Source organism: Pecten maximus, chromosome 9 (assembly GCF_902652985.1).
Source record: "Pecten maximus chromosome 9, xPecMax1.1, whole genome shotgun sequence".
Taxonomy (NCBI): domain Eukaryota; kingdom Metazoa; phylum Mollusca; class Bivalvia; order Pectinida; family Pectinidae; genus Pecten; species Pecten maximus.
The window spans coordinates 15,679,868-15,692,687 of NC_047023.1; the positions used below are offsets into that span (position 1 = coordinate 15,679,868).

The 12,820-nt window shown below is 37.4% G+C and overlaps 2 protein-coding genes across 3 annotated transcripts in view; one reads left to right on the top strand and one right to left on the bottom strand.

Annotated features, from left to right (window-relative positions):
- On the top strand, nt 1-12,014 carry LOC117334547. The gene is made up of 8 exons (XM_033894227.1): nt 1-94; nt 961-1,281; nt 1,954-2,173; nt 7,219-7,341; nt 7,530-7,655; nt 9,877-9,999; nt 10,756-10,857; nt 11,217-12,014. The coding sequence occupies exons 1-8, from the start codon at nt 74-76 to the stop codon at nt 11,462-11,464; spliced, it is 1,284 nt and encodes a 427-aa protein (XP_033750118.1). The 5' UTR covers nt 1-73; the 3' UTR covers nt 11,465-12,014.
- Nucleotides 11,875-12,820, bottom strand: part of LOC117334548 — a 17,223-nt gene continuing 16,277 nt past the window's right edge. For both annotated transcript variants that reach the window (XM_033894231.1, XM_033894228.1), the window contains exon 8: nt 11,875-12,777. The gene's annotated coding sequence lies outside the window, so the exon portion shown is untranslated. The remainder of the gene's footprint in view (nt 12,778-12,820) is intronic.

Here is a 12,820-nt window from a genome sequence, read left to right on the forward strand (position 1 = left end):
GGTTGTGAAATTTTGACCAGCTTTGTCAGGACACCTGCGCCATTTTGACCTAAGGGTAATTGCGGTAAACAGAATGACATCAACATCACAACAGGTATGTATTATGTAACGATTCGATATTACATAGATAAACAGTTTATGTACATGTAAAATGATCACATTTCCTGCTACAACTAATATCCATTAGCCATGAATTGGCAATACCATATATAATCTATATATATAAGTAATATTACTCCAAACTATCGTTTGTCCTCAGTTTGTGAAGCCACTATATATATTTAATTTATATGTTGGGACGTCATTTTTTATTTTAAAAAGTCCTTTTACGCTTGTTTAATTTTGTATTGTTTAACTGTTCAAAATCAATGATAATTAAAAATCAAAAGCGGAGTTTATGGTTTGTAATTATTTCTTACTCGGACTTCCATAACTGCGATTCCCCAGTGGATTCCCCGCATATTGTGTAGACAACTACATTTAGGACATTCGTAGATGCATTAAAATAACACATTTAATGTTACTCTCTAATGCAAAATTCAGTGTTATAAAAATACATAAAGTGTAATTTGGTAACCATACGTATGATTGTCCAAATACATGTACATGTCACATATTTGCTATGTTAACAAACTGCTTGTTACAATCTAGATTAGCGCATCATTACATGTCGCTCGCAAATGGAATGGAAGCAAGTTTTACCAACTTTAATTCAGTCATCGTCAATAACAAATGTCTTAATGTATATCATATTGTGTAGTGATGTCATTTTTGTATCAACCATTCAGAAAAAAGTACTGTAATACACGAACAATTGTTTTAATTAGGGAACTGTAATGGATCCTACCGGTAAGTCCCGAACAGATTCGATTTTTTTTTAAAATCGTCAACAAAATTATAAGAAACCATTTGTACATGATTTCCAGAAAACGTTTTCAACAACGGCATATTCTGTTTTAGAATCAAGGATTTGTGTTGTTGCTATGGATATATCTACTGCTGGACACGCTTCTGGTAACCAATGGTTACAGTTACATCGAATTTTATGGTAGTGACGTCATACAAAGGAACGTGAACGGGTTCCAGAAAAAGACATATATCGACCTTGCAACTCCCCTTCCCTCGGGTTCGATCAGCCAATTCCACACCTTTGCCGCCAGCGTCAACAATGGGGCGAGTGACGTCATACATTTCGGGATCTGGGAGAAAGTCACATCTGTGCAGTTTCGACTCCTTTATAGCCATCGATTTACCTTAGCCGGCGGAACACAGAATATTACGGTGAGCGAATCATATTACACAAAGAATTAGAAAACAACATCAGTAGACAAAAGAGCTAGAATGAAATCCGTTCGGAGGTCACTGGCTCGAATCCCAGTCTGTTCGTCGCATTTTTTTTTCATTTTTTTTTTATATTAAAGTCGGGCAACAGTTTCATTTGTTGTCATGATATATACACGCGTACAGGTAACACAGACTGTTTCGTAAGACCGGTTATTAGAAAACATTGCCGATCCGTAAGTAACAACTCGTTTGTGGGAGTTATCGCTCTTAGCTTTCGGTCAAAGATTGATTATGACATAGAATCTGTATATATTCGTCATGATTGATCTTTGACCAAAGAGCATGCTAAAAGCACATGTTCAGACTAAAATGTAGAGTCTAGATCGCAGGGAAACGCCATTAATCTAATATGACCACACATGATATACAGTGTATAACTCTAGCGTTCGTAGTAATCATCGTCAGTAATCATTAAGTATGACTTATTTACACCAATAACAAAATGTGTAGGGAGTGAAACAGTCGTACATGAGATTACTTACTTGCGAAACCGTGCCCCATTACATAATTTTAAAGCTAGTGCTATTTACTTTAACCTTTTTGTAGGTGCCATGTGTCTTTGTTTTGATCATTAACACCCAATAGTAAAACAATATCTTAATTTTGTAGATCGTTCCGGACTACTTTTACGTGCCACAGGGGTCTTACATGGGTTTAACATTTGACCAGTTCCCTGGGGGTATCCTGTTTGACTACACGAATCCCTTTTCTGGAAATAAGTTCGGGTTTTCGGCCACCCATGTCACCTCACCAACTGTAAACAGTCTTGTGGACTTGATATTTACCAGTTTCTCCATCATCCCGTCCGTCAAGGTGGAGATCGACATACGTAAGTGATTAAGCTATGTATTTGTATTTCGATGTGCTTGTCAGTTATAGTTATAATTACTGACACACACGTGTTTTTTAATATATATGTAACCCTGGTAAATACTATAGCCGCAATATACCGCTCGGCTAGAGAGATCTTCTCTTTAGCTCGATCGGTTGAGCGTAAGACTAAAACTAAGATTTAAATTTAATTAATCATGCGCTCTGTTACATATAGCAAAGGAATGCCTGTCTTTTAGTGAAGATCTGGTTGTTATTGTCATCTGGTTTGGTTTGGTTTGGTTTGGTTTATTTTGTTTAACGTCCTATTAACAGCTAAGGTCATTTAAGGACGGCCTCCCGTGCGTGTGACATGCATGCGTGTGGTGAGTGCGTATGTGTGTTTTGGGAGGCTGCGGTATGTTCGTGTTAGGTCTCCTTGTGATAGGCCGAAACTTTTGTCATCTGGGAATACATGTTTGAATAATTGTGATGAGAGGAATGACAAGATAACCCTGAAAATAACTGAGTCATTGTGTTTGTTCCAGTTGCCTTGTTTTTTACTCGAATTATTCTATTGGGACGAGAAGTATGTTGATGGTCCGTAAATGACCTTTGATGTTGATAGGATGTTAAATAATACGAAACCAAAACGTATGTTGATGGTCGTAGGTGGCGAACTGCCAAAATCACGGAACATTTGAATGATTATGATTGGTCGAATATTACACCTCAGAGATTTAGTCGATGGGACAGATATGCACAGTGTTAGGATCTTACATGTAGTTGTCGATTTGTCACTTTCATCATGTGCTATATACGTACATTATGTAATTTACATATTGTATTCTAAAGCAACCAAGAATACCAACATTATAACGAAACCATAATTCCAACTCAAAATCGATAATTTAGGGCAAAATAGGGGGGGGGGGGGGGGGGGGGATCTTTAACTAGTGCAAGGATATTGAGACCAGGTTCTCCGGGGGATGAGCGTCTCCAGCTTCATCGAAGACAACCGCCGTACAAATGTAGGTCACATTCGGGACAAGTCGCATTCTAAAAATGACAACTACGGTGGTGTCAAAGGAGCCACAAGACACATCAAAAAGCATCGAACAGGTTGGACTTCATATCGCTCAAGGAAACCGAACATTTTCAAATGTTTCCTATCCTCTCCTTTAACCTGCATCTCCGGAAAACTTGAATTGTTAAATTCGCCCTCATTAGTCGAAATCTGTCGCGGTATTCGTGATATTATAGGAACAAGCCCTTGACTATATATCGCATCAACTGAGAATTGTGAACATCGTAGCTACAATGTAGGAGAAGCAGCGGTGTTACTATCTAGAAATGGAAAATTAACATTTAAAATACATGTACAGTATAAGGACCTTACATGTAGATTTGTCGCTTTGTCGCTTTTATCAAGTGCTTTATACGTAATATACATATTGTATTCTAAAGCAACCAAGAATACCAACATTATAACGAAACCATAATTCCAACTCAAAATCGATAATTTAGGGCAAAATATGGAAAACAAAATCTTTAACTAGTGCAAGATATTGAGACCTCACACGCCGATAATTGCTTGTGAGTTCACGCGTTTGGTTTCTATGCACTTCAAAAAAAGTTCCGAAAATTGAGCTTGAATTTTATTGCGCTTAAACTATAGGGAATACATTTTCAAGTTATTGAAATTAAACATTATTTTTGGAATTCAGTGAGTGAGTTTCGTTTTCCTTACAAGCGAAAAAAAATCGTATCTCAAAGGTTTGTCTATAGAATAATTTACCTAAGTTGCCTCATTCATATACCCACGATGTTGAAAATTTACTCTATGAATCTTGTCTGGGAGTTACTAATCTTTCATGGACAAGTTTTATCAATTTCGGACAATTATCCGAAAATCACAAATAACGGTATTCAAGTGTATTTGCAACGTATCCATTGCTGTTTTGGCTGATAAAAATTCAAAATTTTCAGCATTTATTTCACATCGTGTATAAATTGCATTTTAAACTTCTATTACTAGAAGCATTATAACCGAAATCAATATTGGTATGTAACAAACCGGTCATGCCTTCATAATAAATGCTATATGATATAAGTCGTTATAAACGGCCTGTTATTCAAATGTCATACATGTTACAACGACCCGTTAAAATAGAAAATTAGTAAGATGATACATGTTGTATTTGGCCCGTTATAATAGAAAATTAGTAAGATGGTACATGTTGTGTATGGCTCGTTATGAGAGAAAATTAGTGAGATGCTACATGTTATATATGACCCGTTATAATAGAAAAGTATATGTCCCTGGTTTCGGTAGCACTTGTTATTAACTAATTCACAAATATAACTCAGAGAGTTTATTCAGCACTTTCATTATTGTTGTCTAATTCGCATTAATTGCAGGCACGTGTTCACGTTTGTTTCTATATATTTCCTATATGGCGGCTCTGATCCCGTTAAACCTTTGACGTCACAGGTCAGAGGTCACCGAAACGAGGTCAACGGCTTTGAGCTTCAGGTGTGTTTTCGAGAAAAATCGCAATTACTCTAAAACTAAAGTCGCTATGAAAGTCGTACTTTCAGCATTTTTAGTTTTATCCTAAATCACATTTTTTAAGCTTAACATAGCAAATCGTTCCGGGTACACTTTAAGTTAACATTTCAAACTTAGTATTAAACAAAACAATACAAAAGCATCAATTGGATTTATTTTTCATTAAAAACAAATATTTCAATACAGTATATCTTAAAAAAATTACAGCACAAAGATGCTCTTGCCCATGTTTTCTGAAAATCAACACAATACATGTTCACATTTAATGTCAATCTGTGAACCATTTATCGGGCATTTTATTCACTACTGTTTTAATTATAAGTACATTTGTCATTTTTGTATCAATTAACTCTGTTATAACCATAAGGCCTACAGGCACAAACTTGGCTTTGATTTCAGATTTAATTTGTCCACAATAAATCACATGTACATTTGTAATTGAACCAATTAATCAAACAGTAATTTATCACAGATTTTGAAATTCTGACTTTAAATCAATTCAAGTGATACATTCATTTAACAAATAAAAATAACAAGAAATATCTTTAAAAAAGATAAACGGCATAGTTTTAATGCTGGTGGTTATAATGTAAAACTGCTGGTGAAATAAATTAACGAACTAATTAATAAATGCGCAGTTTCAGGACGGATGACAAAATCATATCAGTTTGAATCATTTTTGGTGATAATAAGACTGCATTTTTGAATCAGGAATATTATTTTATTAATGTGTCATTTGAATAGATACATCCATTTATTCAGCTTGCATTCAATCTTAATTTTGTTTCGTCTTTAACTGCATATCTGCATTTTGCATTTACCGCTACATTGACCAATCACATACTTCATCTTGACCAGTAAGTTGCAGTAACGCCACCTTCGCGTCATATCCGGGGCCAAAATAAAATTATACGGCTATGCCGAAAAATATATGCATGTTACATGATCGATTCCCCCAGCTGGGCTACCACTGACAGCGATTTGTTTACACTTGTCGTCTGCTCTGAAGAGTTCCGCTAATATCTGTTTTGCAACTTCTGGTGTAATTAAGTTACGTGCACGTAAACCTGTACGTAGTTGTGAAAAGTTACGTACGGCTCTGTGAAACACTCCCTATAAAATGTACGTACACGTAGCTCCTACGGGTACCCGTAAAGTTACGTATGCGTTGTGAAACGGTACCCAGGTTCTCCGGGAGATGAGCGTCTCCAGCTTCATCGAAGACAACCGCCGTACAAATGTAGGTCACATTCGGGTCAAGTCGCATTCTAAAAATGACAACTACGGTGGTGTCAAAGGAGCCACAAGACACATCAACAAGCATCGAACAGGTTGGACTTCATATCGCTCAAGGAAACGGAATATTTTCAAATGTTTCCTATCCTCTCCTTTAACCTGCATCTCCGGAAAACTTGAATTGTTAAATTCTCCCTCATTAGTCGACACCTGTCGCGGTATTCGTGATATTATAGGAACAAGCCCTTGACTATGTATCGCATCAACTGAGAATTGTGAACATCGTAGCTACAATGTAGGAGAAGCAGCGGTGTTACTATCTAGAAATGGAAAATTAACATTTGAAATGACCACGCTTATTTCGTACAGGTGAGCTTAGTTGTAAGCTACCTATGCTAGTTATGTTGTAAGCATAGTTGAGGTCTCTGTTACCTGTTTTAATAAGCCCTTCAATATAATCAACCATGTATAAAGCAAAAAAACAAAAAACAAAAAACAAGTCCGACAACAGAAGGACACATGCAATTTGTTCCCATGTGTACAATTTGTATGCAAATAGCCTGTTGGAAGATCTGGTCACCAAGCTTATCAATGATGTCGATCAAAATTTTAATAATTATCTTGATTTCGTCTTTGGTGTATTCTTTATGTGCCCTGGTCGTATGTTTAACGACATATGCTCCCGTATAGTTCACAGCACTTACAACGCCGTTCGGGCTTCCTCGGGCCATTACCACAAGAAAATGAAGGCGTTCTTTAAGTATGGAATGGGGAATTTTGATGGAAGATACGTTTTTGGAGCGAATGGTCAAGTTTAATCAAAATATCTTCAGAGTTTTTCAAAACACACAAACAGTATTACATTAGGACTGTAGTTCTAACTTACGACAACTATGTACAGTGTACCAGAGCCAGCAATTAATTGTTGTTTATAAGGATTAACGAGGTAGATCCGCATCCTTCCCGCTGATTGGGCAGTATTTCATTTTTAGAAAACCCGGACAATGTAGTTGTCAAGCAAACCTAGTTCATTTTGCAACGGGAAATAACCAAATTATGAGATACCTTATCTGCAGTCACAACCACAAAACAAAACAGCTTGCGTCTATTTAAAATTCAGATTATTAATCTTAGTGACGGCAAAGAGAGTGAGTCTGATAAAAGTGGACAGGAAACCGAATCCTTTGATTTTTCAATACATCACCGTTGTGTGTCAGGGTTGTTTACAGGGAATTATTTAATGTTGCTCTAATCAGGAATCCCCGGGAGGACGGGCATGACCGGTGTGACGGGCAAAGTTGGGGCTACAGGTCCTCAGGGAGTCCAAGGTATGGTGGGACCGATAGGAGTGACCGGACCCAGAGGACCATTGCCAACAGGTAAGGCCAGTGTCGAGGACTAATACGATAAACACTATATTTCCTTAAATCTAAGACAGAAAATTATCAGAGCAGTTATTCATGAACTCTTTAATAAAGTTACTTTTGTTTTAATGGAAAAAAAAATGTTTAATTGTTGGATGAAATAATGATCTTTACAATATAGGAACGTCGTTATCTGTTTACAGATGTGGACGAGTGTGCCGCTAACACATATTCTTGTCCGGCCAATTCTACCTGCCGTAACACTTTCGGAGGGTATGTTTGTGACTGTAATGAGGGCTATCGACTACAACGGGACGGAAGTTGTAGAGGTCAGTGTCCATCTCTGGGAGTTATTGGTCAGTGGAAGTGTCCGGTAGACTGTATAGATAATGGCACCTCAGAAACGTATACTAATAAACGTTTGATGTAATGATCTGAGTTAATAGGCACAACATGTATATACTTTGTGTGTCATACATTTGATTTAAGATTTTGCATGGCCGAATGGTTAAGATGTACCGACACTTTATCACTAGCCTTCACCTCTGGGTCCCGAGTTTGAAACCCACGATGGGCAGTTGCCAGGTACTGACCGTAGGCCGGTGGTTTTTCTCCGGGTACTCGAGCTTTCCTCAACTTAAAAAATCTGGCACGTCCTTAAATGGCCATGGCTGTTAATAGGATGTTACAACAAATCAAGAAACCAAAGATTTTGCCTTATATAGCTCTTTTACAATTCCCTCTGTCTTCATATGATATCGGTATTTCTTTTCAGCAGTGCTGGCTTCTTCACTTGAGCAAGATTTAGGCGATAACGTTCGATAGGATTGATAAAACTAGATAGGTATTCAAATGTGTCCGTTAATATATACAATAGTCCAGAAATTATATCAATATAAGCTCTTTATCATATATTTCTAATTACTCTGCATTGTCACTATATCACATTACCAAACAAAATACAAATGTAAAAACTGATCAGATCACAATTCTCACATAATTTCCATTGGTGTAGTGACATAAAGAATATATGACGTCATCCCTAATTGACGTTGTTAATAAGTCTGACGTCATTTACGAAACCACTAACGCGCGTTATTAGTCCCCCACCGGAATCCGGGGGGGACTATAGGTTTGCGTTGTGTCCGTCCGTCTGTCCGTCCGTCCGTCCGTCCTTCCGCACACTATTTGTCCGGGCTCTATCTCCCATACTATAAGACACTGGAACTTCATACTTCGTGTGTGGGTTCCCTGTGGGAAGGCGGTGTGTCGCATACAAAAACCGGGTCACTGTGACCTATATTTTGACCTCTGACCTACATTAAAGAAAAAGCTTGTCCGGGCTCTATCTCCTACACTATAAAGCACTAGAACTTAATACTTAGTAGTATTGTTCTCTGTGGGAAGGCAGTGTGTCGCGTACAAAAACCGGGTCAATGTGACCTATATTTTGCTATTTTTTGACCTCTGACCTACATTAAAGTAAAAGTTTGTCCGGGCTCTATCTCCTACACTATAAAGGACTAGAACTTAATACTTGGTAGTATGGTTCCTTGTGGGAAGGCGGTGTGTCGCGTACCAAAACCGGGTCACTGTGACCTTTATTTTGCTATATTTTGACCTCTGACCTACATTAAAGTAAAAGTTTGTCCGGGCTCTATCTCCTACACTATAAAGGACTAGAACTTAATACTTGGTAGTATGGTTCCTTGTGGGAAGGCGGTGTGTCGCGTACAAAAACCGGGTCACTGTGACCTATATTTTGACCTCTGACCTACATTAAAGAAAAAGCTTGTCCGGGCTCTATCTCCTACACTATAAAGCACTAGAACTTAATACTTGGTAGTATGGTTCCCCGTGGGAAGGCGGTGTGTCGCGTACCAAAACCGGGTCACTGTGACCTATATTTTGACCTCTGACCTACATTAAAGAAAGAAAAATTTGTCCAGGTTCTATCTCCTACACTATTAAGGATTAGAACTTTATACTTGGTAGTATAGTTCCCTGTGGGAAGGCGGTGTGTCGCGTACCAAAACTGGGTCACTGTGACCTTTATTTTGCTATATTTTGACCTCTGACCTACATTTAAGTAAAAGCTTGTCCGGGCTCTATCTCCTACACTATTAAGGATTATAACTTTGTACTTGTTATTACAATTTCATGTCTATTGCAGTAAAACCTGTCTATAAAGGATACCCAATAGAAAAACTAAAGGTGTCCTTCATAGACTTGTGTCCTTTATATAGAGATCATTTATAGAGTATACCTACAGTGTACATGTATTTAGTGAGAATGGGATGGTTCCTGTATAGAAGCGGGTCTCTGTAAACTACATCTTCACCTTTCAATACATTGAAGAAAATACATGACCTTATTGCATCTCGAGATTCACACTCATTGCTATTGGATCTCGAGATAACAACCCGGTGGGGGACTGTAATTCGTTGAATTATCTTGTTTAATTTGCAATCATATGCGAATTACAGGACACTCACTTTCCAAACAAGACAGATTAATGTTTTATTAATGAGTACATATTTGTTGTTTCAGATTATGACGAGTGTTTGGAGAGTAATGGGTTCTGTGAACATAACTGTACCGATACTGACGGAGGGATGATGTGTTCGTGCTGGGATGGCTACCAGCTCGCAGACGACCTCCATTCCTGTTTAGGTAACGCTCACCACGGCGAAGTAGATTGATTGCAGACATAACTATGCCTGAAATTTTGTTTTTTTGAAGTGTATTCATCTTTAATGAACACAGAAATTTACAAAGGAATGTAGCCACTGCATACAGCATTCCCTGCCGGTTGTCAAACCTATTCCCTTACAAACAAAAATAAAGGCTATCGTAGTACAGTTGTATTTTCAGTCTAGTCATTAATTCAATATTTTATAAAATGAGGCTACATGCAAGAAACAACAATGGCAGAATTTGTTCAGACTGAAACACAATATTGTTTATGAATTGGCGTCTGCCTGGTTTACTGTTTTTTTTTGACACAGATTAAGTACGGGCATTCAGCAACTTACGAAATTCTTTGGAGAATTCTTTTCTCGGCATTAAACGTTGTACCTTGTGTATCACACCTTTAACGGTTTACATTTGTAAGCATAGTGATAATTGCGACCATGCAAACATTCACCAAATATTTGATGCCGTGAGGCCATACAAAATGACATTTGTTTTTGTAGGAACATGATTTCAAAAACAACACTTGCTGTAAAATACGACAATATCGCTATTTTGCCTTTTCTAGAAAAGAAAATCTCCATAAGGAAATAAAACCGTTCAGTGTTCTGAATGGATCAGTCAAATGCTCCAATAAATATGGCGTTCTTGAGGAACAGATGTTCGGTGATGTTTAATGCTGCCTACAGAGTAATGAATACTGTGGTATGTCATTATATTATTTTATTCCACCAGACATTGACGAATGTCTCAACATCTCGGCCTGTGTTCGAGGGACGTGCTTCAACTCTCCCGGATCGTACCAGTGTAATGAGCTCACATTAGGACTAATTTCTCGTAAGTGGATACGGACGGCCCGTAAGTTATGGCGTCATCAAGTATTAGCTAATCCATGTTCAGATAATGCAAAAAATGTAAATATAATAATTTAGAGGAGCAAGACTGGCTCTGAACTACTGTTTTAGTCCACAGAAGTTTGTTCGTCATGTCCAAATCGTAGTTGATAACTATATATATTACAAATGGACTTTTTCGAAAAATATTCCCGCTGATTCTATATTTTACAACATATGTTACGCTAAAAAAACATTTGAAATTCAAAATTATAGGATATGATCTCAAATATTCATACTAGCATGAATTAATTATACCAGGCATGAGGAATGGTTCGTCCTGATGATTTGTTGTTTTTGCAGCACTTTATGGCGTGGACTATACTGGTAATATCAGACCCGGAAACACCACTCCGGACACTCAGAAAACGAAGGCTCTCAACTCTGAAGCCGTCCTGGTTATGTGGATGACCCTCATATCATTTGCAGTCGTCATCTTGATTCTGATCAACATCAAAACATTTGTAAAGAATCGACGTCTTCGAAGGTATAACCGGGACATTACGACACAGACAGGAAGAACAGCGCATACCGGAAGTAAATCAAAATAACACTACTGAAGGACAAAATGTTACGGAAACAGGTGAACCTGGTCCTGTATCCTGTGGTCCCGGATATTCTTATTGAATACTATTCCTTTGGATAACAATATCTGGATGGCAGTAAGAAAGAAAGAATTAATAAGCCCACCGGAAACAAATCAATGTATGGGAAACAGATCGGTGTAAGTTGAGAGTAGGTCTTGGTATACCGGAAGTACACTGACCAACTGGTCCTGAAGCAGGTACTCTGTGTACCTAAAGTAGACTATACAGTGAAAGAAAGTTGACATTGGTATCAAATACAAAATATGACATTTTAGACTGTTGGAACATTCCTTTCTCCTGATAACAAGGACATGTTCGACATTCATAGACTCGTAGACCCGTGTAAGAAAAAAAATGAAAGAAAAAAATCAGAGTTATATTTACTTAAAAAGGGTTATTTAATGGAATGTCATAACTTTGAAAATGCATAATATATCTGTACTTTTGATAGTTCTGTGACAATGATATACATAAATGATAAGTGCTTATAAAATTACGTAAATACAATACTTAATTCATGACTGTTGTGTTTTTTATTTTAAAAGCGATCTTCACTAAGGTAAAGGACTTCTACTTTCTTCAACACACTAATTAGTAATCTGTGTTATCTGCATTTCATCATAACTACAATAAACACGTGTTATGTTTATGCCGAGGTACATCATTTAAGAATTTACACTGTTATTGGATGTAACACGAAAACCGATTCAATGTTTGAGTTATATTGAGGTCTCAAATCGTAAATGTACACATTTTTATTTTGGTCTATATAAAAACTACATCATGACGATTTTGGAACCTGGTTCTATAGTCACCAAAGTCGTGTAATATGTCCATGAAATAAAGCAGGTACTTCCAAGGCAACATACATGTAACACACACATATATTCAGTAACTGTATTTGAGCTAGCACAACAGTAACTACACATTTAATCCCACCATGACACTAGTTGCGGATACACAAAATCTGGATTTCTTTGAATTCACGGAAGTCTAATGTACAAATCAACGATGCGATCTTCCGTATACGATAATTTTATCACTCTTAACTTAAGTCCATGACAAAAATGTTTGGTAACAGACTTCACTACCACAGAGGTGAAGGCACTTATCACATGCTCAGACGCATTTAGTATATTCCTTGTCGTAACAGGTGCCCGGATCACAGTTGATTTCGTACACGAGTGGACCCGTCTGGAAACAGTAGATCACCAAGTTACACGGGGAGTAGGGATGTGTGTGGATAGTATACACGGGCTTATCAACGCAGAACGTATCTGTGAAAGATAAAACAAAATATTTTAGTAATTAATACCTTTT

Coding starts and splice junctions, on each gene's coding strand:
- LOC117334547 (XM_033894227.1), top strand. CDS start 74: ATGACATCAACATCACAACAG. Junction 7,342..7,529: donor CAGAGGACCATTGCCAACAG/GTAAGGCCAGTG, acceptor ATCTGTTTACAG/ATGTGGACGAGTGTGCCGCT. Junction 10,858..11,216: donor CACATTAGGACTAATTTCTC/GTAAGTGGATAC, acceptor TTGTTTTTGCAG/CACTTTATGGCGTGGACTAT.